General features: G+C 51.1%; 1 protein-coding gene across 4 annotated transcripts in view; it reads left to right on the top strand.

Annotated features, from left to right (window-relative positions):
* Nucleotides 1–25,941, top strand: part of SLC6A6 (solute carrier family 6 member 6) — an 88,755-nt gene that overhangs the window by 15,967 nt on the left and 46,847 nt on the right. For 2 of the 4 annotated variants that reach the window (XM_019645981.1, XM_019645982.1), the window contains exon 3: nucleotides 25,178–25,420. In XM_019645981.1, the coding sequence (XP_019501526.1) occupies nucleotides 25,192–25,420 (229 nt within the window). In that variant the 5' untranslated portion in view covers nucleotides 25,178–25,191. Of the gene's footprint in view, nucleotides 1–16,529; nucleotides 16,643–16,807; nucleotides 16,912–25,177; nucleotides 25,421–25,941 lie in introns of those variants that run through there. The other 2 variants (XM_019645984.1, XM_019645983.1) reach the window with 2 other exon arrangements.

The raw sequence follows: 25,941 nt of genomic DNA, 5'->3' as shown, positions 1-25,941 counted from the left end.
AGCTCAAGGTGCTGTGTTCAATCTTAGTTGCGGGTGGGCGTAGCCACCATCCCATGCGGGAGTCGAACCAGCAGCCTTGCTGTTAAGAGCACACGCTCTATCCACTGAGACATCCGGGCGGCAGCCCAGCTCAAGGTGCCGAGTTCAGTCTTAGTTGCGGGTGGGCATAGCCCACCATCAAACAGGCAATCTTGTTGTTACACCAGCTGAGCCATCATGCACTGGTTGGCAGCTCAGTGACAGCTCAGCTCCGGCACAACGTCACTGGCCCATGTGGGAATCGAACTGGCGGCCCTGTTGCTCAGAGCTCTCGCTCTTAAGCCAACTCTTAACCAACTGAGCCACTCAGCTGGCCCTCCTTTCTATTTTTAATTGCGGTAAAATACACATAACATAAAATTTGCCACCCTAACGATTTTTAAGTCTACATTTAGCAGTGTTAAGTATATTCACAATGTTCTGCAGCCAATGTCCAGCACATTCTCATCTTGTAAAACCAAATGCAATGACATCTTACAATGGGTCTGGTCAGCAAATTGGAATTGCTAGCCTAAAGGGGCTGTGCATTTTTAAGATGCTGGACACAGTGTTGCCAAATTTTTGACCCTCCAGAGATTGTCCTAATTGACAGCCCTCAGGCGTCAAGAGGAAGTGGTGGCACCTCCCTGGGGAGTCCCTGCCTTCAGGGCTTTAGAGAGCAAAGGATTTAAAACAATCCATCCCATTGAAATATGTCCCATCTGCCAGCCTTCACCATGGGGGAAGAAAATAAAAACTCAGTAAACAAGAAATGCTGTGAATAGTAGGCCAGACTCAAAGGTTGATAAATACACCCTTTAGAGAGAGGAGAGATATGGTTAAGATCTCAGCTCAGGTGTGAAATGAGCCTGGCTGTAAATGACATTTGGCCTCTACATTACTGTGTGGCCCACAGCAAGTCACTTGACCTTTCTGGGCTCCCGGGTTCCCTGTCAAAGTAGACACGATATAGAGTGATGTAGAATCTCCTTTCTCTGGTTGTTGTGAGGATCAGGGAAGAAAAACTGAAAGTTCTTAGTACAGTGATTGGCACATAGCAATTACTCAATAAATGGTAGTTATTATAATTGCTATTCCAATTGCTACCATTATTATTTTTGACATCTCTCAGGGTAGTCTGAATATATGGACAATAATAGCAATGTGCAGCCGTTTGTAGTTCTGAAAAAGGTTTTTCATCTTTTTTTTTTTTTTAAGCTGAGCCATCCTGCTACCTGTTGGCAGCTCAATCAGCGGCTGCTCGGCTCGGGCTGAGAATTGAACCACTGTTGCTCAGAGCTCAAACTCTTGCGCGAGCTCTTAACCAACTGAGCCACTCGGCCGGCCCCGGTTTTTCATCTTTAATACTTAACATTATCTTATAGTGTAGTTATTACTGTCCCCATAAGACAGGTGAGAAATTTGAGGCTCAAGAGGGCAGTTGTCAACTATCAGCCATGGGTCAGGACAGGGAGCCTGGGTTTTACTCCACATCTTTGGCTTGTCGTCTTCCACACAGCAGCTGCTGGGCGGTGGGGCCTCCAGACGACCAGGGCAAGCTGGAACTCCCTTTCTGGCCTCATCTGTGGCAGGAAAGCTTGGTCTCAGGTGGAGAGAAGATTTCTTAGGTGTATCTTCCTGTCTTGGCTCTTAGCAAGGAGTCAGTGAGGGATTTCTTTAAGGAAAGACATTATAATTCCAATGTGTGTGGTCTTTCCACACCACCAAGCAATTCACCTCCACTAGCTGGGTGTCCTGCCATTCAACTCAACTCGGACACTTTCTACCTAGCCATAGTGTCAGATTCCACAGATTAAGGGCTCAGTCCTACAAGATTGCTTTCCCCTTCAGATGCAAACTGCAAAACCAGGTTGTCCACCTGTGCTTTGCACCAACTGGCTATAAACTGGAGGTTCCCAAGACCGCCTCCTTGGGTTCGATTAATTTGCTAGAGTGGCTCACAGAGCTCAGAAACATTTTACTTACTAGGTCACTGGTTTATTATAAAAGGCTATAACTCAGGAACAGCCAAATGGAAGAGATGCATAGGACAAGGTATTGGGAAGGAGCACAGAGCTTCTAGCTCTCCAAGTGCACCACTCTTCCAGAATCACCAACCCAGAAGCTCTCCCAACCCATCCTTTTGGGAAGCTTCATTGCATAGGCATGGCTGATTAAATCACTGGCCATTGGTGATTGATTCGACCTCCAGTTCATCTCCTCCCTGGAGGCCCACGAGTGGGATTCAGAGTTCCAACCCTCCAAACACAGAGTTGGTTCTCCTGGCAACCAGCCTCCATCTTAGGTTGTGTTGTAAAAGTCACCTCCTTGACATAACAAAATACACCTTTATGGTCGTATCACAGGAAATGCCGAGTGTTTTAAAAACTCTGTGCTAGAAATGGGGATGAAGACCAAATATATAATTCTTATTATAAATCACAAGATCACAGGAGTTTTTCTAAGAAATTGACAAGGCCTTTCAAATAGAGCTGCCCACCGAGATAAAACCTGAGAGATGTGTTTGGAAGGTATTCTCATCTGTTAGTCTGTTCTCAGCCAGCAGAAACCCAGGCTCCCCAAAGCAGGAGCCTCCTGGATCCCTGGAACTGCGGACAGCCTCGGGGCTTGGGGTGCTGGCTCCCTGGGGCAACTTTGAGGGAGGGTACCTTTGGTCATGTCAATATAAGAATATCCAAACCTGTAAAGAATTCTTTAAGATTTTATTTGAGCCAAACTGATGACAATACCAGGAAGCAAATCTCAAATGCTCCTGAGAATAGCAGGGTTTTTTTGTGTTTTTTTCAAGATTTTTTTATTGGGGAATCAGGGAAGGGGAACAGACAAGTTGCTGTTCTTTTTGTTCTTCAGTCTAGTTGTGGAGGATGTCGCTTCATTGGCCCATATTGGTATTATCATTGCACTCTTCCCAGGTGAGGCAATCGGTCACCAGCCAGTGGACGGCAGCTCACGGCAGCTCATGCCAGCAGCCAGCCGCTCACGCTGGCTGCCAGCTACTCATGGTAGCTCACAACAGCCCACTGCAGCCCTGCTGCAGCCTATGCCATTGCCGGTGACTCACAGCAGCCCAGCTCCAGGTTGAGCTGTTGTTCACCATCTTAGCTGTAGAGGGCGCAGCATCACTGGCCCATGTGGGATCCGAACCGGGGCCCTGCTGCTCAGAGCTTGCACTCCCAAGCCAACACTTAACCAATGCGCCACATGGCTGGCCAGAGAATAGCAGTTCTGCAGTTTCTCCTATACATTTGGAATTAAATAGGGAACATAAGATAGATTACATTGAAAGTTAGAGAAAGCAAGGTACAGGATAATTGACAAGGTTATGTGCTCCCTTGAGGGTGGTTACACCTTTAAGGGGTCTGGAAAAAAGGATCACTTCTGGCATTTCAAAGGTGTGTTGACCTAGATGCACAAGAACAAAGGACAGGGCTGGCTTAAAAACCTTTTACTAAAGAAATTACAGGCCTAGGGCGTGAATTTATGATCAGATCGCTCTGGGAGGTAACTTTCCACAGAACCCCATTTTTGTCCATAGTCGGTATTCAGACCCAGTCAGGAAGAGCCCCCAGAGCCTCCCACAGCACCTGCTTTATCTATCCTCTTCCCCGCCAACGTGCTGGGGGACCTTGGACAAGTGACTTCCCTTTTCTAAGCCCTCAGTGTCCTCACATAAAACAAGGGCCTGGAATCGTTTTCCCAGGTAGCCATTTGAGCAGCAATGCCGAGCTTTGGACGTGAATCTCAGCTTTGCCGTTCAGGAGCTGGGTGCCCTGGTGTGAGGGGTCTCCCCCCTGAGCTGGGTGTTCTCTGTAAAACAAACAACAGTGCACATGCCCCCCAGGGTCTATGTGTGCGTAGGCCGGCTCCCACCCCAGCCTGGCAGGCAGCTCAGTGGCACACCTGCTGTGGGGCTATATATGTGGACACCTCAGCTTCCACTGTCACTTCTCACCCCCCCGCCTTCGGCCCTAGGAACACCCACAGGTAGATTTAGATCGTCTGCTTGCCTGCTCCTTTGCCCCTCTTTCCCAGCCCTGACTTGGCTCCCGTCTCCCTTGCACATTTGGGGGGTGCTCTTTCTCACCCCCAAGTTCTCCCATCCTTTCCTTTCCTCATCCCTGAGCTCTTGCTCCGTGGGCTCCCACCAGGGCTGTCGCGTTGCCACAGTGAGGGGCATGTGGTTCTTATTCATATTTTCAGAGTTGAGTGGTGCCCTGAGCCTCTGCGTGTCTTGCTATCCTCCTGGTCTTTTCAGGATGTCCTGCCTGCCCTTCACAATCTCCCCCACACGAGAGCTTTCTCTTATCCATTAAATTACTGGGGCCCAGAGAGAGAGACTGGGTTCTGATGAGAAATCTTCAGGCTGGGTCCTGATCAGTGGGAAGGATACCATGATCCATTAGCAATGTCTGTGAAAGGGACAGGATAGGAGAAGGTGGCATGAGGTCGTCTACGTGACATGACGTCCTTGGCATTGGACACCTGCTTTGGAAAAACTGTGGAAATGGAAGGGCCGAGAGGATGGTGGTAGGTCTGTGCAACCACCGGACAAGAGGCTTGTGGGAAGAAAGAAAAGAACGTGCCTATGGGAGAGTTTGTGACCCTTCAGTCCCGACTTACTTGATTTGTACTCAGGTGAAGGTTTGCAGACCAGGCAGCCAGAATATTTGATTCCTCTTGTTTCCTGGGTCTCATATTTTGTGCTGGCTTTGGGGGTGGATAACACAGCAAAACATTCTTTCTGGATAAGGTTGCCAGATAAAATGCAGGGCTCCCAGTTAAATTCAAATTTCAGATAAACAATGAGTCATGTTTTTAGTCTAAGTATGTCCCCTGCAGTATTTGCTAAATCTGACAGGCTTACCTCCACAGCCTCATTTATCTGACAGCCCAGGGAGGTAATTCCCACGGAAACTATGACGAACTGCTTCTTGAGGTTTCAGATTGTCCTGATGAATCTAGTCGTGGTGGCTGTCACCTCGGCCCTGGCCCTTCTTACTGTGAGACTGTAAGACACTGCCACCTTGGGCCTCTGTCTCCTTATCCAGGCACCAGAGGGGTCAGCCTCGTTGATTTACGAAGTTGGTTCTGATGTAGAGATGCTTACTGAGCACCTGCCATGCCCCAGAATTGAACTCATCTGAGCTGAGACAGCCCTGTGAGAGGGTTACGATGCTCTCTGCTTTGTGGGTGAAGAAGCCCCGCTTAGAGAGGTGCCGGTGCTGCCACTTCACACTTCGGCCACATACAACTGGCAACAGGACTGGTGGGCTTTTTGGGGCTCCCCACTCGCTCTCTCCTTCCCTGAAGTGCTGCCCAAGGGACCTCTGCTGCCCTTCCTGGTTTATTTCTTCCAGACCTTCTCCTAGCCCGTGGTGATCTCACACCTGAATGTCATTTATTCAGCATCATTTATTCGTTCACTCAGTATTTATTGAGCTCCCACTGTATACCAGGCACAGTGCTAGATGGTGGGGTTAGAATGAGGAACAGGGCAGGAGGGGAGAGACACAAATGATTATACAAACCATTGTTCAGTTGCAAAGTGGGACAGGGACCCACCAAAACTCTGTGTGCAACCAGTAGGCTGGGCCTCACCTCAGGGTAGAGTAGGGAAGTCTTCTGGGAATGGGAGCCAGCCTTCCTTGTCATGACCCTGTCTGCCTCCACCTTCCCATCCATCCTTCCTTATAACGAGCCTCCCGAGGCTCAGAGAGGTACAGGGACCTGCCCAAGGTCACACAGCACCTTGAGATGTCAAGCCTCTGCTCTTCTCAGAACTACCCTTCCTGTCCCGGTGCTGCCTAGAGAAGAGTCCCTGCTCTGCTGCTTCCTGGCTGTGTGACCTCCTTCGTCCCATCTCCTGCTGGGCCTCAGTTGCCCCGTTTGTAAAATGGGGCACCTATAGGAGAAAGCAGTTTGGTATACTAGAAGCTTGATGCAAATATTTTTTATTAATGTGCCTTATTAATAATGGCCATAATAAAGTGCTTTAAGGGATGATTTAGTCACATTAAATAGTCCAGACATACAGTGAAGACTCTCATTCTAAAAGACAAAACTAGAAACGCCACAGCTCTGAAAGGTCCCGGGGCCAGGAGGGTAGGAAGTGGGCTGTTTCCAGGCACTGATTCCTACATCTGTGACTATCTCTGGGCCAGCTGATCCCTGTGGGGTCAAACCTGAAAGTGTCATGGCTGAGGACTGTGTCTGCCGGGTGCTTCTGGGGAGAAGTTTGTCCCCAACTTCCTTTTTAAAAACATAAATTAATTTTATTTCATATTTATAAATGTGATGACAGGTGCTGATGATACAAATATAAGGTATAGTGTCAATTTTTTAGAATCTATTGGGTGAGACTAATATGTGAACATATATTAATAAATTACATTAAAATTTGGTATGAGTTTTTCCCAGTTTTATTGAGAAATAATTGATATACATCACTGTGTAAGTTTAAGGTGTACAGCATGATGGTTTGATTTACATATATTGTGAAATGATTACCACATAGGTTTAGTTAATCATCTCATATAGATACAACAGATCACAGGTTGCAGACCTTTTGTTATTTCTTTGGTCTTTCCAGTCCATTTGAGAAATTCACATTTCAGACCCTTTTCCAGCCCTGCTGAGTGGGGGAAAGGCCCAGGCGAGAATTATTTGATGTCAGGGGAAGTTTGGGGAAAAACCTCTAAGCGTCCAAAAACTGAGAATTGAAAGTCTGTTCATTCTGTCATCAGAGAGTTATGGACTTTTCCTGTGGCTCAGGTCCCAGCAGGTTCCTAGGGACCCAGATGAGCCTCCCTGTGTCCAGCCTGGGAACTCCGAAGCCAGCGGGGAGAAAAATCAGGTGTTCATCAGTGGGGTCTCTTGAAGATGCTTTGGGCACCCAAAGTTCAAAAACCTTTCCTAGAGGCCTTGAATAGGTGAATGCCAGGTGGGCACAAGACTGGAAGGTTATTACTGGTAGCGGGAACCTCCCATGAAAAGGCAAGGCAGAGTGAAAGCGTGGAGTGGGTGCTCCCAGTGCTATAATGGGCGTGGCTTGGCGGGGTGTTTGGGGGAAGGGAAAAGAGATGGATAGGTGGTCTAGCCTGGTGACCCCAAATTCCCTGCTGAGTCGTGGGTCTTGATTCACTTGGGGACGCAGCCCTGGAGCCAGAAGTCCTTATTTAATGCTTCCAGGTGCCCCTTAAAGGTAGTGACTCTTGAGTTGTTTTGACAACTGGATTCTGCTCAGGAATAAAAACAAGACAAGCCCAGCCCTCACCCAAACACACTTGTAGGAGAACTGCAGGCGCAGCCAGAGGTCCCACGAGGAAACCCACTCTAATGAGATGTCTAACCTAGTTTTGCTGACTCACGTGGTTTTGGGAGTGTATGAAGTGCCTTGGGAGGGGATGGCAGTGTCAGCGAACTGGCTGCTTGTTTGACACAAAACACCGGAAGGAGAAGCTGTTTATTTAGCCCTGGGTGTAGTCAGTCTTTATTAACTGCATGAAAAGAAAGGTGGCTGATCTTTCTCATTGAGGGCCATACTGTTTCTCCTGAAAGCAAATCCAGTCGAGTATTGAGACACTTCCTTGTACCTTGCCTTGTGTAATGCGAGATGCCCCATTTTACAGATGATGCAACCGAGGCCCCAAGGGGAAGCGACATTCCTGAGGTCACTATTTTCTACAGCTGACAAATGGTAGTTAGGTTCCAACTAAAATCTTTTGTGGTGACACAGCATAGGCAAAAGTGGAACTAGGCAAAGTGTATTTGAGGAACAGAGTCTCAAGGGGTGGGGGATGAGGGGGTGCCTGTTGGAGAATTCAGACAATAAAGCTGGAGAGGCCACTAAGGTCCCTCCTCTCCAGTGACAGTACTGGGCTGGAATTATGTAGAACTCGGCCGTCTGGGGGTCAGTAGGAACTGATTGACCAAATAAATAGATGAGTCAATTAAAAAGGACGGATTTCTCACCTATTTATAGTTGTGGCCTAAAACTCAGGTATCCTTGCCCACAAGAGACTTTTTCAGATCGTCCCAGCTATCCACAGGATGAATAAGCTGATTAAGTCCAGGGCTGCAGTAGATGGGACACTTGGCAGGAGGGTCAGGGTGAGAGAATACTCAGAGGAAGCAGGGGTGGGGAATGCTCACAGGGCTGAGAGGGAGTTAGGCAGAAGGGGGCAGTTACATTTCCAAAAATGGCATGGGCTTGGAGCTGGCACCCCTAGATTCCACCCCTTCCCTTCATCAATTCATTGAGATTAGCCACACCCCTGGATTTTTAGCTACTTAAGTGCTTTGGGCAGGCTGACTTGAAATGGTTAAAAACTCTTCTGGCCTGAGGGGTCAGTATTTAGTCATCCCTGCAGTATACATAATTAAATGGGAAGATCTTTGTAAAGTGCTTATTAGCACAATGCCCCAGCTTGGTGGATGTTTTTTTGGTGGCTGCTATTCTATGGTTAAGGCTGGCTGCGGCCTAGTCCGTGAAGATACGAAGAAGATACCTGAGATCTGGGCCCCCGCTCAGGAGACCTGGATTCTAATCTAGCTGGTTAATTTGCAAAATGACGCCCTTCCCTCCTGCCAGCCTCAGTGTCCTTCTGTGTCAGGTGAAAAGGAGGATTTCCTGGTGTTAAAGGTCACAGCCAGGAGATGTCCCAGAGCCCAGTGGCTGAGAACACAGGACTCTGGAGCTCTGCCTCTTCCTGGCTGTGCAACCTTGGTCAAGTTGCTCAACCTCTCTGAAATTCATATGGAGGAGGGTAAGATTCCTCCTCTCACGGGGTGGTTGGTAAGGACAAAGTAAACTACTGCACCCAAGTGCTAGACACTGAGCCAGGCACCCATGGGCGCTCAGCTCAGAGAGCTGCCATTCTTCTCTGGAACTAGCTGTGTAGTTGGAGGGTTTTCCATACATTAAAAGCATTTCAAGTGTGCTCTTTTGCCCTATCAGGCTCCGAAAATGCTATGAAGTTCTCATTACCTTTGGGCTAATTATAGGAGAAAAGTAAGCAGCCATGTCCAGTAATTTGCAGAAATAAAAATATTTACCATAATTTAAAAAAATTAGTACTAGCTAGAATTATACCCAGTTCCCAGCACAATGCCGGGCACATAATGTTAGCTGCAATTATTATTATTTCCAGAATGTAAGAACAGTTGAAATTAGAACAAAGTGTTGCTATGACAAGGGTAGACCAGGATCCTCCTCATTTATTGCCTCTTGGGCAGAGGCCCGCCCCCTGCCCCAGAGCACCCTGCAATCCATTTGTGACCACAGAGGAAGATTTGAGGATTGTGGCTGAGGAATGAGCAACTCATTTCGTTGGGAGATGGGCCGGGAATGGTCAGGGAAGGCTTCCTGGAGGAGGTGGCATTTGAAGATGGAGAAGAACAGGGATGTCCATTTCAGGGCCTGGAGTGACCTGTAAAAATGCACCATGCTGTGAAAGCCCAGGGTCTCCCAGGGAATGGTGTATAGAGAAAGTAAATTCTATGATAAGGAATCCTCTCTGGCTTTAGTTCTGCTAAGGGACATTCCTAATCAGTGGCATTTTTCTGGAGAACGCAGTCTCCAGGCACCTGTGCTGTGTTTGAAGGGGCATTGTGACCTCATGAGCAGATATTCAGAGGCCCAGAGCCGAGGCCCTGGGCATCTTCTGTGCCCTCGCAGGCCTCTTGATGTGCCCTGTTTGCCATTGCCTGGGTGAAGTCACGTTTGCTTGTCCACCTGTGTTTCCAGCTGCTCAAGGAGCCTCTGTCCCCTTAGAGAACCACCCTGGACTGCCTTCTGTGATTCAAACTTGTGAGGTCGCTAACTGCAGTTACCTAGGAAACGGTCTTCAGGGAGTCTGCCCTGGTGGAAGAGGGAGCAGGGCACAAATGTGGGAGGCCTTAGGTACTTCCGAGTTATGACCTGAGTGTCCCGCTGGGGGCCTCGTGGGAACAAGGTCTTCCTCAGAGGCGCCCAGCTTGGAGCAGACCATGGCTTCCCCTTGCTGGAAACTGCTTGCTCAAGTTGCCCACCCCAGACCACCAGTGGGACCCTATGTCTACCCAAATCCTTGTTGGAGCGGGGAGCCTCTCAGTCCCTGAGCTGACCAAAGGTAGGTCACCAGGTAAGCAGGCAGGACATTCCTTTGGGATCAAGGACCGCCATGGGATTTGGGGCTCTGGATTCCATGGGCTTGGGAAAGAGCTCCCCAAATAAGGAGTTGAGCTAGTCATAAGCATCCAAACAGTAGGAGCAGGTGGGAAAGGGAGCTGGTGTGCAGAGCCCAGAGTTGAAACATTGGAGACTGAAGCTTTTGTACTTAGGCCTCCGTTTCCCCCACCTGTAAAACAGGCATATTACACCAGATGATGGTGTTGAATTTCATGAACTAGTATACGTGTACCAAAAACAAGTTGGGGTTGAGGCGTGGAGTGGCCAACCCTCGGGCTGCTAACTTTTCATTTTGCCACTTAACGGCCATTTTAAAAAAGATACCATCTGCTCTTACTATGATGTTGTGAAAGAAATGGCATTTTTAATACCCCCCAAAAGTAAGAAGGCTGCATTGTTAGCAGGCAGTGCTAATTGGGTTTAAGAAATGTGCCCTGGCAGCCCCTCGCCACAGGCTTGGACTCTGCACCCTTCACTTTCTCATTACACTTGGGGCTGGTGAAGGCTCACCTAGGTTGGCACAAGCCTGGCGCTGGATAGCCATGAAAGGCTCTGGAAGGCTCTGAGAGCCAACCACCAAAACTGTTGCTATCTAGCCTGTCTAGTAGGCACGTCTCTGAGATTTGTTGTTCATGCTCATGCATGGCATCTTAATATGCACCTGTCTGTATGCCTGTCACTGTGCTGTGCAGTATACCTGCATCAGTTCATGTGATCACCCCTCTACCCTGGGAGAGAGGTTGACGCTACAATTAGCTGCATTTTTCAGCTGAGGAAACTGTAGGCTGCTCAGAGTCACACAGCACAGCCAGGATTTGATCCCTAGCAGCCTAGCTCTAGAACTTCCTGGCAAGCCCCTTTCTGGCCTCAGTGTCCTTATCCGTGAACTCTGGGCATGGGGTCCTGGGCTGTTCTGTCATTCAGCGATGGCCTGATGAAGGGTCTCAGGTGCCCAGGGACCTCAGGGGTTTTGAGGATGCCAGGAGTGGTTGAGAGGTCACAGTATCTGATTTCTGCAGCTGTAGCCAGTGAGGCTACCTTCCTCTCCCAAAGGTTTTCTTCACAGCTTCCCAGAGTCTAACTGTGACCAGCAGGAATGAAGGAGGACGGTCCCTTGGCCCTTCTGCTCCTAGTAGCTGATCTGCAATTGCCCTCACGGGTTGTTGAGGCCGTGGTGCAGTCCCTTTTCCCAGCTGTGTTCACAGTAAAGCCTTTGTCTGCTTTCAAACCCAGGCCCCAACCCCTGAAACTTCCACCACCCCAGCTTGGCAGGCACCACAGCCCCGAGGGCCAGAATGGTACCAGCACCTTGTATGGGGGCTGCAGGCCCTGGTCTGGCTGCTTGCCCCCCTCCCGCCTTCTGCCCTTCCACAGGCAGCTGCCTGAGATGCTCTTCTAACGGCACCCCAAGGCTATGTAGGGGGAATGACAGGAGGTTTCCACATTCATGCTCAGATCTCCAGGAAGCCACCAGCCCATGGCAGCCACATCATCCCGCCGTCAGGAATATACTGGCGGGAACCCCAGGGTCCCCTAGTCCCACCCGCTGTGGAAGAGGAGAGGAAGCTAGAATGGGGGGAGAATGGAAGGGTCAGTTGGGAGGAGGCAGGGGTGTGTTAGGGCTACGGCCCTCGTCTCAGAGATGGCTGACCTGCGTTTGAACCCTGGTCCTGGCTATGTGAGAGGATCTGTGAGGTGCCCAGCAGGCCTGGCATTGCCCAGCAGGGCCTTGGCTGTGAGTGCAGGCTGTCACTGGTCTCAGGGAGAGTGTGTGAATTTGGCCATTATCCTGATAGCTGGCACTTTGTCCAGGTGCTATTCTAAGCGGTCTACACATATAAGTTCATTTAATCTCAACAACCCTCAGAGGTAGGTACTATTCCTAACCCCATTCTATATTTGAGGAAACTGAGCACAGAGAGGTTTATTTATTTATGGTGTGCATTTTCTTCTGGAGAGATTGTCTTTGCACAAAGGTGGGTATGTGTGTACCTGTGCACCTCCAGGTTGTTGGGGTGTCTTGGTCAGCTTGTCTAAAGCATAGCTCAGAGAGGGGCAGGCCTTGTCTTGATCAATTAGTGGTCACTGGCAGAGCTGGGGCCTCACCAGGGCCTCCTGGGGCCTTTCATGCTGTTCCTTGTGCTTGGGGAACTGGCATTTTAGCGACAGGTGTTTTATCCTTTTGGGGAAGGCCCTACGTGCTGCCTCTACTTTAGGAAAAAAGTGACCCCCTTTCTGGGGTGACAGCCAGGGAGGTCCCCAAGTCCCAGGCGATAAGCCCCTGTGCCTCATTCCTGTCTTTGGAGACTCTGCCTGAGGTCTGCTCGGCTGGACTTGCACCTCGCCAGGCTTTAGAGCCAGGTCCAGGCCTCCTCCGTGTGCCTGATGCTTGCCACCCCCTCCAATCCCACATACTCCACTCAGCTCCCTGCCCAGAGCCCCAGGTAGTCTACCTGTTAGCCCTCACCTGTATTTCTCAAACTCCTTTTTACCTGATCAAGCAGATAAAAGGAGTGTTGGCCTTGACCTGGGTTCAAATTCTGGGTCCATCACTCACTGTGTAACCTTGGGCCAGGTCCTGTCTCCTCTGAGCCTCAGTTCCCTTACCTGTAAACTGGGGACAAAAGTGCCCACCTCCAGGGAAACTATAAGGAACATCAGCAATAGGGAGTAGGAGGACCAATGACAAACTATCCAGTCTGCGCAAATGGCTGTTGGGGCAGGCCCTGGACTTACTACGGCTGGCGGAAGTGAAACCCAGCCGGGCCCAGTCCACAGATGTTCAAAGCCTGGCCGGGGAGACTGTTCACGTGTACACACGTGCGCGCACACATGCCTGCTCATGTGCATTATTGTCAGCCAGTAATAGTCTTTTTTTTTTTTTTAATTGAGGAACAGTGTGTTTTTCCAGGACCTATCAGCTCCAATTCAAGTAGTTGTTTCAATCTAGTTGTGGAGGGCGCAGCTCAGTGGTCCATGTGGGGATTGAACTGGCAACCTTGGTGTTATGAGCCTGTGCGCTAACCAACAGCTAACCGGCCTTCCCAATAGTCTTTTTCATTGGTTGGTTTTGTTTTACGTTTTACCAGTAGGCACAACTGTTCCCAGCCCCATCTGATTCTAAGATTCACTTGGGAGGCAGGCTTAACAGCCTTGAAGGTTCAGAATCCGTAGGTCTGGAGTGGGCTCAGGCGCCTGCATTTCAGCCCGAGTCCCAAGAGACGCTGATGTTAGGTACATGTGAGGAACTTGGTCATCTACCAGATCTTCCCAAGAGCAGAAACTTCAGCAAGTGACAGTTTTACAGATTATGGGGCCCATTTTAGAGATGAAGAAACTAGGGCTTTCCAAGGAGAACTTTGAACTTTGTCCAGAGTTGCACAATTCTGAGCATGAGCCCAGTGTCTGGTGAATAGTAGGATGATGGAGAAGGAGCCAGTTGGGCTCCAGTGGATTGAGATCAGAGGGGTGGGGAGGGAGGGCTTCCTGGAGGAGGCAACACTTGGGCCAGGTCTTCAAGGAGGGTGGGATCCACTTAAACATAAAAGAACCCACAAACAAAGCATCGGGTTGAATGGGGTAAGGCTGGAGAGAACGAGGAGGCCCTGGGACTCATACACGAAAAGAAGAGAAATAAAGTGGCAGAGACTGAGGACAGAGGCAGACAAGTGTAATGAGCCTTGGCTTCCAGGTGGGAATGTTTAGAGATTCTCCAAGCAGCTGGGAGCCATCGTTAGTTCTGGAGCTGAGGGCGACCTGGCAGGGAGTGGGGATTACGAGAAACAAGCTTGGCGGAGTTGAGGGCACACACTTCCACGGAGTTTCCAGTGTTTGGCGTGGCCTTGTTTGGTGATGCTGCATGAGTGACAGGCCATAAGCAGGCAGTGCCATATCCCCAACACCGTGCTCTTGGCAGACACTATCGAAGCGTAAGCGGAATTGCAATGAGAGGCTGAGGGAGATAGAGGCTGTCTGGGGGTCGCCTTGGGGGATGGTCTGCACACATAGGAAGACCACAGTTGAGAAATGCCTCTCCTCCCTCGAGGCCACCCCTGACCCCTGGTGTGCATTTTAATGCTGAGTTGTTCTTCTAGTCGAGCAGTAGCTTCTATTAGACACCATCTTGTAGTCTTGATAGTCACCATGGCTGCTGCGCCTGCGTCCATCAACTGGATGGAATTAGATAGGAATTGGGTCCACCCAGGTTTGGAATAAGAGCTTTACTTTCAGCCTCTGGCACCCACTGTATTCCACTGTTTTGGGGGTGTCAGGAGTATCCCCGCCCTTCACCACCTCCTTCCGGCCTCAGTTTCCCTTCTGTGAAACGAGTTCCTGCTGCTCTGATGATCCATCTGTTGAAAGAGGCTGGTGTCTCAGGTTGTTCTGCTGTGGGTGCTGGCCACGGTTTCCTCATCTGCAAAGTGGGCTTGCATTTGCATGTGCCGAGACCTCTAAGGACCCATTCTGAGCTTTTGGTTTTTGTGCAGGATCCAGCAGCATCCCCTAGCACTTTGCAAACCTTTAGGGACCGGGGAGAATTCACTTCAGTCATTTTTGGAGGATAGTCACGGAACATGTTGTTTAATTAATATTGATTTCCTAAAGCTTAGGGTTTCATCTGTCAAAAGAAAAAGGCCGATCTTTGTAGAGTTATGGCCATTTGCGGGGAACTATGCTCAGGTGCTGGGAACACATCCCCTCTCTCTAGCAGAAGTCATGTAGGGCCCATACTTCCTCTGCCCACAGCCCTGTCTGTGTCCTACACGGCTGCCATTGCACTGTCCTCCTAACTGAGGAGCCCTCACAGCTACACGGTAGGAGATATTTACTCCTATTGAGTATCGTCAGAGTCCTGAGCCCTAAATGTTCCATCTGACAAATAGTCACAGTGCCAGGCCCTGTCAGGAAGCAGGCCCTCAGCAACAGAGGAGCAAGCAGACAATTACAATAGGGTCTGGGGAGTGTGGTGTGGACCACGGAGCCCAGACATGGCACTGGGGCCTTTGTTCTGGGATATTGCCTGTGAGTTCCTTTGTCCTGGGGTATTGCCAGGCTAAGGGAAAAGCATGCGCTGAGGTATGGTTTAGTATTCCCTGGGAATCTTGGGTGGGCTCCAGATGGTGGAGGACACCTGAAACTTGCTTCCAGATAAGAGTCCACACAACAAGCCACTTTGCTCTGAAACGTGGGCTCTGGTGGCAGACATTGCTAGTCGATCACCACATCTGTCTTGCTAAATTCCAGCCTGTTTCATTCTGCAGGCACCAATCTCTCCTTGAGCTAAATTTCTAAGTGAGGCGAGGTAAGGGTGGAGCTAAGAAGGAAGACAAAGGTTCTTCCTTGCTGAGGAGAAACATGTTTAAAAGAGGAACCATGAGAACGGGAAGCTTGTTTACAAACATTTATTGAGCTAGGAGTTTGCACACACTGTAGATGGGATTTTTATGCCCACCTTACAGAGGGGAACACTGAGGCTGAGAAAGGTGACTTTCTCAAGGCCCTACAGCAGAGTGCCCTGGCTGGTTTCCATGGAGCTGTGACTTGCCAGCAGAGCTCTGGTGACAGAATTGGGAGTGGTTGGGCTCTGAGCAGGCATTGGGCCACAGGCATGTCATTATCGGGCCTTGTCACCCAGGGCCTGCCTCCTTCCAGTTTCTATAGCGTGAAGGAGTGGCTGCTCTCTGTTGGCTTTGAATAGCCAGTGAGAGGAGAGTGGTTTAGGGTTCTTACAGCTTAAAAGGGGAAGTGTGAGGAAATGGAAACCGAGCTTTTCTTTTTTCTCATGTCTCTTTTTTTTTTCTTGTGGCCTCCAGAAATAATCCTGGCTTCTGCAGAGCCTGCCTCAGGATCATGGTTGACCCCACCCCACCCACCCCCACTTCCGGCAAAACCAGGCTGAGGGGTGGGGAAGAGTGACAGGCTTGTGGCTGGTGAGTCAGTGCCTAGAGGCCGTTGCCTGCTGACTCACCGCCCTGTGCCTAAAAACAGGCCCCTGAGTACCCAGTAGACATCATGGCGGCCCTCTTCCGACTCCCTAATCCTCTCCTTTAGCTAAGCTTTGTTTATGGCGGCGCATGTTGGAAATCTGCTAAGTGGCATTTGGGGTCCAAGCCCCTTTAGACAGGATCGAGAGGTTCTACTGTTCCTGGACCCCCTCCTTTTTCTGGGGCCCAGCCTGAGGGTTATCATGAGACCTGTTCCTTGAAGCCTCTCGCCTTCCCCCCTGACCCAGATGCATGCTCCTGTCTTCCTTCTGAACTTGTGGGATAATTTCTGTGTTACTATGATAAAACAATCCCCTCTCCCCATCTTTGGACATTAGTACCTTGGGCATGAAGGTGACCCCATGTCCCCTGAAGTGGGCCTGGGCCAGCCGTGCAGCAGGTGCTCAGCCAACGTGGGACAGTTGGGGCTTTTCCTCCTGACCAGCTCCAGGTAAGGGGCCTGCTCAGTGTGGGGAAGTGACTCGTCTGAGATAGAATAGCATCAAAGGCCGACCCTGTTCTTTCAAAACCCATGGGCCTCACCCATGGAGAGGTGAGGGGTCTAGACTTGATGCACAAGAACATGTTCTTCTCTGTGTCACCAGTGTTGTGGCCCTTGGCCGAGGGGAAGGAGTTCTGGCCACCCATCCTTGGCTGGTCCCTCTGTGCATCTGCCTTCGGCTCATGAGGAGGAGGCTGGGCTGCTCCTGCATGTCGGGGGTAAGGACTCAGGCTCTACAGGCCCCTACTAGAAAAACCCCAATAGCAACTACTTACAGGGAAAAGCCCACCATGGGCCCTCAAATCCCCTCCCCGAGTGGGAGGGGTTGGCCAGGTGGTCGGGTATAAGCGGGGGCTTTTAGCCGAATGGGCTGAGCCTTCAATGGGGCAGCACAAAGCTCTTGGGCTCCCACCACCCTCAGGATAAATCCAGGTTCTAACCCTGGCCTCCAGGCCCCGTCTCCTCTCCAGGTCACCCTGTGCCCTGTCCTGCCTTGCTCTGTGTCCCATACTGGCCTTCTCTGTTCCTTTACCATGTCCAGTATGGCTCTCTTTGTACATGCTGTTCCCTGCTCTGAGAACACCTTTTTCTCAGATGTTTGCCTGGCAGATCTCAGCTTTAGTGTGGTTAAAAGCCCGGACCCTGGAGCAGGCCCTGGAGCTGATCCATCTGGGTTCAAACAAATCCCAGCTGTGTGACTTTTGGGCCAGTGGCTTCACTTCTCTGGGCCTCACTCCTCTATTCAGGCTGCTGAGAGGAATAAATGAGTTGGTGCCTGAAAGGTCTTAGCGTGAGGCCTGCCCAGAGTCAGCCCTCAGTGAGTATCTGCCATTATGAAAAATCATGTCCTCAGAGGGGCCTCTCTGACTCCCTGCACCCTTGTCAATTACACCTCATTTTGTTTGGTTGTCTTTTGCGTGCTAGCCCCAGTCATAACTATTAATTCATGTGTGTGTTTAGTATCCGTCTCTCCTTCTGGAATGTCAGCTCCTCAGGGCTCACGTCTGTGTCCCCAGTTCCTGGAGCCATGCCTGGCACCTTAGTAGGGTAGGTTGTCAGTAAATGTTTATCCGGCAGCCACTGCTTGCCAAAGCTACCCTTGCTCTGTTTTGTCCCTGGACATCCAAGATGCAAAGGGGAACTACTTGGCCTGCGTGACCCAGCGGAATCAAACTAGACCCAGCTTTCTGACTTCTTGTCCACTGCCCTTTCCCCTGACTGCACGGCCTGCTCCGCTAGTGCCTGGGCCCCTCTGTTTTGGACATGGCATGTGCCCAGCTCGCCTTCACCTGGGTGGGGAGCGCCTGACCATCTGGACCCCACCCCTCCACCCTTACCCAGGCCCAGCCTGCCACAGGGGAGCTGCCTTCTGCCTTCCTCCCCCTCCCCCACCGTAGTTTTCATGTGCTCCTTTTTATTTCGTCTCTGCTGCCTGCCTGGGCTTTGGGTCAGAGCCTGCCACCTCCAAGGAGATAAGAAAAATATTTGGACCCAGTCTCCAGACCTTTTACCTGCAAATGTTTTTGTGAGGGGACGAGGACAAAGTAGCTGTACATTGGGCCCATATCCTGTCCCCCGCCCCTCCACTGGCATTGTTCCAGAGGCCAGCTCTTTGCAAAACCTGTCTGCTTTCACCCACTTTTTCCTTTGCAAACTGCAGACCAAGAAGTATGACCTGCTCTGGTGGGTCCCCTCAGGTGGTGTAGAGTCAGGATCTGGGTGCAAATCCTAGTACACCACCTCGTAGCTGTGTGACCTGGGCCAGATCCTCCTCCTCTGTGAGCCTCAGTTTCCTGGTCTGTGAAAGGGGAGGCTCCGTGAGACTTGGGGAGAAGTAAACACATCTGAGGGTTGATGGCTGAATCTGAGCCAGGCAGGTGATCTCAGCAGAAGCAGGGTGTCTCTGAGGGTAGACCTGAGCTTTTGTGGCATAGTGGGTTGCAGTTTGATCAGGGAAGCGGAGGACCTTGCCTACAGGCATTGAATCCCAGGTAGATAACAAGCCCTGTCCCCAGAGATGTCTTGCTGAAAACAATTCCCCAAACAGAATTCACTTTCACTAGGACCAGAATATTGTTGCTCATTGTTTCGGCTTTGTTCTGGGCAAAACAATGCCAGGTTTCCTGGATGACCTCACTGGGTGAGCCATTGGGCCTGCGAGACTAGGCTGGTCAGCATATCCAGGCGAGCCCGTCCTGCCCTTGGCTGTGGCCACCTTGGGTGAACTGGGGCAGTGATATGACCAAAGGGGGCAAACTGTGTTTGTATTTGGCCCATATAGTGTTTTAGAAATTGGAAAATGTGTATGTACATACATCTCAGATTTCAGCCTGTCTTGAGAAATTGGAGGATCTGGCCCTGTGGGTCCCAGTCCCAGTAGCTGGAGCTGAGAGCTTTAGAAATTGGTGTTTTAGAAATTGGAAAATGTGTATGTACATACATCTCAGATTTCAGCCTGTCTTGAGAAATTGGAGGATCTGGCCCTGTGGGTCCCAGTCCCAGTAGCTGGAGCTGAGAGCTGCCAGTGGCTGGAACCTGGGCTTCCTTTTGCCACAGTCCCTACTCCTCTCTGTGGCCTCCCTACCGTACTCCTGTCCTTTGCCTGCCAGGCCCCTGGAGGCCTTTGAGCTTTGAGGCCTTTGAGCTTGTCACATGTGAGTTAGCCTGAGTTAGGAATAGATAAACAAGATTGAAGGATACAGACCACATGACGCAATCAAATGATTAAATCTTTTAAAAGTGTACTTTTTAAGAAAAAGAAAAAAAAACCCAAAAACCTCTCTTTGATTAATTTCTACTTTCTTTTCAAACAACAGCTACCCTAGGGAGAGGGTGAAATAGTGCTCTTAACGCAACTGGCTTTTTGTAGTGCTTAATTGTTAATAGCTTCCTAGGCCAGGGTCTTAATGGAAGGAGCATGCCGGGTGGCAAACATTACGAATGGACCCCAGACCACTTTCTCACTCAGTCTGTCCCTTGCCTGGAATCTGTGGAGACGCTGCCCACAGGAGCCCCTTCAAATCTAGCAGAGACACCTGGGAGACCCTCCCTGTTTGCTAGAGGAAGCCTCCGGTCCTTAGCACCGTCTGTCCTGCCCTCGTGCATGTAGTTTCATCAGCCCCCACAGCTCGTCCTGTGGCCCTGGGTACTGACGGTTAGGTTCCCCAAGCCCTGCCCCATCTCTGTCACATGGCTCCTCACTTCCCGTTTGCCCTCTCCTACTTCCCTAATTTGTCAGCCCAGTCCAGTGGCTTGAAGTTGGCTTAAAGGCGCCAGACCTGATTTCACTTTGTGACCTTGCTAAAGTAAGTGATCCCAAACAGCCATGTGGTTGAGAACGTGGAATTTAGAGACCAAAACAGACCTGGGAGCCATCTGAAGCTGCAGTGGCTTTTTACTTGCTGTGTGACCCTGGGCAAGCGACTTCACCTTGTTGTGTCTCATGAGCCAAACAGAGATGGTAACACCACCATGGAGGGGCTAAGAAAATGCCCGTAAAGCCTTAGCACAGTGCTAAATAAATGTGCACGCAGTCAGTGCCCAAAGAGAAAACAGAAAAAGCACCTGCCCCTTATTAAAAAACATGGTAGAAGCTCCTGAGTGGTTAAGTCAGTGACAATGAAAGATTTAAGTCCTTGTTCTCTACTAGATTACTATGTGGGAAGCTGATTGTTTACTCGAGAAGGATCAGGTTCTGCAGGGGAGGCTGAGGTAGAGAACCCCCCTAGCACCTGGGCAGCTTGTCCTGGAAAAAGAGCCAAGGGCCTGGTTTCCCCAAAGCCTTGGACTGAGGTGGCAGATGCCAGGGAAGGCAGCCGCAACAGCATCTACAACCCAATTCAAGGCTCAGATGGCTGGGCTATGGGCACCTGGGGCCAGAGGGGGTGGGAGGGCACAGGAGGCAGGCAGGATGCCCAGTCCCCAACCCTGCACTGCTGTCTGTACCTCTGCAGTCCTTTCCCCTCTGGACTCTGTGTCCCCATCTGCAAACAGTGCAGAGGCCTCCTCCTCTCTAAGTTTGCTCCATTGCCTGAGGCCATGGGTGGACCAAGGCGGGAATTCTGGCTCCAGTCTTCCCTGCGTGAGCCTCAACTTCCCTGACTGTAAAACTGGAAGTCCCTCTGCAGTAAAGGTCTTGGAGGAGTGAATAGAAACTCTTTACAGACAGCTCAGCACAGAGTAAGTACTGGTAGTTTTCATTTGGGGGGCACAAAGGAACATCTTCTAAGTCCACGGTGTCGCTGGCACCAGGTTGAATCTGCCTGCGTACGTGCCAAAGCTGACCAAGTGATCTGCACGTCAGCCTTCAGGCACAGCCAGCCCTGGCCTCAGCCCCTGGAACAGAGACAAGGGGAGTTTCAGCTGGGCAAGGAGGGAGCTTTCGTCCTGCAGCCTCTGTTTCAGAGCCGATTCTAATCACCTGTAGCTGTAATAACCAAAGAGGAAGCTCTTAAAATGGGGAATTATGTATCACCGTCGCTACAAAATAGCCCCGGGCCCAGCGCCAAGGAAAACAGCTCTCGGCAGAGGCCAGCAGCAAGGCAGTGGGGCTGCTGCGACGCCTGTGGAGGGAGCTCGTTACTCAGTGCTGACTGAACCACCACGGGGCGGGCTGTTGAGGGCGACGGGTGAGAATTCGTAGGCCTCATCAAGTGTCGTCTGAGATCTGGCTGGGCTGGCAGAGGGACCGCAGAAGCAGAGCCAAGAATTCGGGCAACGTCATGATCACTGTCCCTACCAGCTTCATGACCTTGGGAGTGTCACTTGGCTTCTCTGGGCCTTGCTGATTTCACCCTGAGTAGGACTAAGCCTTATATACCCCAAGGTCAGATTGGACCCGATAATAATTATAGCAGCAATAACAGTAATACTAGCAGCTACTATTTAAGGAGTATTTGCCACGTGCCAAATACTGTTCTAAGCACTTTCCGTGCACCTCTCATTCAATCCTCACAGCATCCCTATGAGGTGGGCATGATTATTCCCATTTTACAGATGAGGACACTGAGGATCAGAGAGGTTGAGTAACTTGCCCGAGGTTCCCCAGCCAAGAAGTAGCTGCCAGCCCCTAGGCGAGTGCTCACGCTTTGATTCCTGCAGGGGCCAGGCTGCTACCAGAGGGCCTAGAGCAGCCACGCAGGGAGCCTGAACCTGAGGAGGGGACGAGCTAAAGCAGTTCTGTGGGGCCAGTGTCCCTAGAAGGAGCCTGTATTGGAGACCTTAGTAGGCTGTGGGGAGGAGCTGGCGTTTTCTTCTAGGAGTGATGGAAAGTTAGGTGGGAGGGCATTATGAGCTGAGTATGCTTTATAAATTGCCTTTAGCTGCCATGTTGAGAATAGATTGGGGACGTGGGTGGGCAGAGTAGCAGCAGGCAGGCCTGTGAGGAGGCTGCCTCTGATGCCGGTGCGAGGGCTGTCGGGGCCTGGAGCACAGTGGTTGCCATGGTGATAGAGAGACGTGGGTGGATGCCAGGAATGTAAGGGAGGCAGAATCCACCCTCTTGCTGCGTGGGCTTCTATAGGCGCAGGGCTGGTCAGACACCCCAGAGGGGCTTGGAATGAGCCCCCTGAGAGGGAGATTGGGGTGCTTGCACAACCTGGGTGTGGCCTCATCCAGGTGTGGGTGAGCATTGGGTGACACCATAGAGGATGGCTTGGACTGAGGAAGCCAGAGGCATGGCTGCTGGCTCTGTGTTCTCGAAGGGCAGATAGGCTTGTGATTGCAGTAGCACAGGTGGGACAGGTGATGGTGATGGAGGGACGCATCGCTGGATGCACCCCAGGAATGAGAATCAGGGAGACCCCCACCACACCAGGCACATGGCAGGACCTGGCTCTGCCCCATTCAGGCCCTACCCCGGTCCTGGCTTGGCCATGGTGATCTAGAAGATGGGGTCCTGAGTGTAGGGAGAGGGCTAGAGGCCTCACCTTATAGGAAACCAGAGCCTGGAGCAGAGGGGTTGGGGAGGGGGGGTGTCTTGGAATTTGTTGCTATCCCTCTTCCCCCGTGTTTCTAGAGGGTTCTCTGAGTGCCAGTGTGGCAAGTGGGTCTGGGGGCCCAGAGGGCAGAGCCAGGACTCTTATGGTAGCCACAGGGAAGCAGACCCCAGCTCCTGGTGGGGAAGAGCTTTGGCCAGTCCCAGCTGCCTATGTGAGCAAAAGCTGGCCACCTCGCCCTGTCTGGCTGACCTTCCAGCTCTGAGAAGTAAGTGCCTTCTAGCTCTGAGATCCAAGGAGAGGTCGAGAGGGCGGAACCAACCCTTGTCCGTGAGGAGGCTCAGGGGTCATTCCCTGAAAAACATCTTCACTAGGAGGGAGTTGAGTCCCACATCCTCCAATTATGCTCCCATCCAGCCGGCCCACAATGGGCTGCTCAGATAACCATCGGGGGTTGCACAAATTAACGCTGGAACAATGCTGGCTGCTCAGGCTATTTTTACAGTAGCCATACGCCCGGCTGAACCCCCGCGTCGCCCCGAGGGAGCAGGGCAAAGAAAGGCCATGCGGATGCCGCCACCAGTCTGCACTCAGGGAGACAGAGGAAGGGCTCAGTGAGCCGCCCGGTGGCTCCAGGAAGCCTTTTCTTGGTCTGCTTACCACCAGATAGGGAAACAATCGGGGTCCCCCACCCCGAGCCAGGGAGAGGAAGGAGGCGTGGGGGAAACAGGGATTCTGTTGCCTTTGTGCCTCTGCTCTTCAGAGCACAGCCCCTGTGGGCCTGGCTGCTGGGGCCAGGCCAACACGTCCCCTCCACACCCCAGGTCCTCAGGCAGCCCTCACCTTACTCTGCCTTGAATCGTCTTCTGGGCCAGGCAGTGCAGGCCGAGGGACACACTGAGTCCTATGGTTGGGAAGTGGCCGGGCCGAGGTTTGCCCTTAGCACTGGTGGGCTGTTTGCAGATCCCACTCTCGGAACCATCTACCCAACAATTCTTGTCTCACAACCTATTGTGCACCATGCTCTGGGCACATAGCAGTGGACAAGATAGGTCCTTGTCCCCATGGAGGTGCTACTCCGGTCAAGGAGGAGACCATTAACAAGGAAGCAAGGACATGAATAAGACATTTTCAGGGTGCCAAGCTAGAGATGGTCTGTGAACTGGACGGCAAGCTGGACTGGGTGTTCCCATGTGACAGGGCCACATCTGGTCCATCTGCTGGCCACCGAAAAGAGTGTGAGCCAAACATGGCACACCAACCTTCCAGTTTTTCAACGGAACCTAGAAATCTCTGAAATCGGATATTTCAGTGTTGGCCACCAATTTGGATCATGAAGACAGGTTGTGCCCCAGGCTACTTGGCTCTGAGTCAGTCATCTTAGCCATCGTCCTTTTCGTTCTGCAGATGAAGAAACAGGCTCAGAGAGGGGCGGGTAGGCCCACTAGCGGTGGTTCCCCAGCTCATCTGTCTTCTCATGACCCTCTATCCCATGGAGGTGAACCCTCAAAGGCTCCCTCTCCGTCTGGCTGGAGCTCATGATGCTCTTATCCTCAAGGCCGAGCCACCAGGGAGCGTGAAGACTCAGGGGCCTGAGGAAGTACAGAAAGAAGGGGCTCCGGCCTTGCTGGTGGCAGATGTCCTCTAGAGCGGGGGCCAAGCTGGGGTAGGCTGAGAGTGACCATGAACAGCTTCTGGGGGTTTAGGAATTTGACCTCCTTTGGGACCTCCCATTGCCAAGCCCAACAGGGAGTCAGAGGACAAGGGAGCCTGGATGACACGGGTCAGAGCCAGCCAGAGAACGGATGGAGAGGAGGGGACAAATGGAGATTAACTGGCTTTCTCCCATAATCCGCACTAGTGCAAATCCCTTATTTTTTATGCTGCAGAAGTGGGATTGGTTAATGAATTGTGACTATAATTCACAAACATCCATTTTCCATACTTTGATGGACACCCCATTTCAAATATTGTTTTCGTTCCATCCTGAAACCCTGTTCCTCTTTTGTTTTATGTTTATCCATTCTTTAAACAGGAACAGGCACCTCCCATGCACCAGGCACTGTGCTGAAGCATGAGTGAAATGGGGGCTGTCATTTTTCTACGCAAATCCGAAATTTGGAAAAAGTTATCTGTTCATTTCTAGAGAATTCAGGCAGTTATTATTTGGAAGGTGCCTTAGAACTGCCTAGGGTGAGTCATATTTTGTAGAGATGATGCCAGGGTTGGGCTGGCTTCATACGTATCTGCCTGCAGGTGCAGGGTGAAGTATGACATTTGAGGACGACAAACATGGCACCCTGGTGCTTCTGTTCAGCATTTGCCCGAGGAATGGAACCTGTCAATTTCTGAATCATTAGGTCCCCAATTGCCTCAAGGGGGTCTGAATCACTCAGGATGTGGTCAGATGAGGGGATGGTATGCCCCCTGCCACAGGCCTGGGCAAGGCTCCCTGTCACCTGGCCAGTAGGTGAGAAGGGAGAGGTGTTGAAAACACACAGGCTGTCCCTGACCAACCGTGCTCTGGGTTCTGCTTTGTCCCCCATAGACAACAAGGAGGAGATGGCCACCAAGGAGAAGCTGCAGTGTCTGAAAGACTTCCACAAGGACATCCTGAAGCCATCGCCAGGGAAGAGCCCAGGCACACGGCCTGAGGATGAGGCTGAGGGAAAGCCCCCGCAGAGAGAGAAGTGGTCCAGCAAGATCGACTTTCTGCTCTCCGTGGCTGGTGGCTTCGTCGGCTTGGGCAACGTCTGGCGTTTTCCATACCTCTGCTACAAAAATGGTGGAGGTGAGTCTAGGCTGGGCAGAGTGAGATGCTGGAGAAGGGTGGGGCCAGAGTGTGGGTGGCCTCTTATGCCCTGCTTTCCCTAGTCCCCACCTTGACCTCCCTGGGTCAGCCTGCTGCACCCCCTCCCTACTCCGCTTCAGAGGCAGGAGAGGAACATGACTTGGTATCAAGTGGTGCTCTGTCAGGTCTTACTGTGTTACCTTGAGCAGACCCCTTGCCCTCTCTGATCCCCCAGTTTTCCACCTCTGAAGAGGAATGATGAAGCCAGGTCCATGTCTCTCAAACCCCAGGCACTCATATGCTCCCTTCATAGATTCCCTGGTATCTACGTGCCTCCCAACCCATCCTGACTTTATATCTTTCCTAACATTTGCTTTGGCTTTTCCAGCTTAAACCAAATGTAGTTCAAAAGCAAGCTTTGTTCCCCCTCATACATGGAAAACCAGTATCATTTGCCATAATGGAAATGTATCCAGGAAAATAAATATAGTGAAGATATTTTTTCTTTTTCTTTTTTTTTT

Source organism: Hipposideros armiger, unplaced genomic scaffold, assembly GCF_001890085.2.
Source record: "Hipposideros armiger isolate ML-2016 unplaced genomic scaffold, ASM189008v1 scaffold_96, whole genome shotgun sequence".
Classification (NCBI taxonomy): Eukaryota; Metazoa; Chordata; class Mammalia; order Chiroptera; family Hipposideridae; genus Hipposideros; species Hipposideros armiger.
Note: the sequence above shows the minus strand (reverse complement) of the source record. Positions and strands in the feature narration are given on the sequence as shown.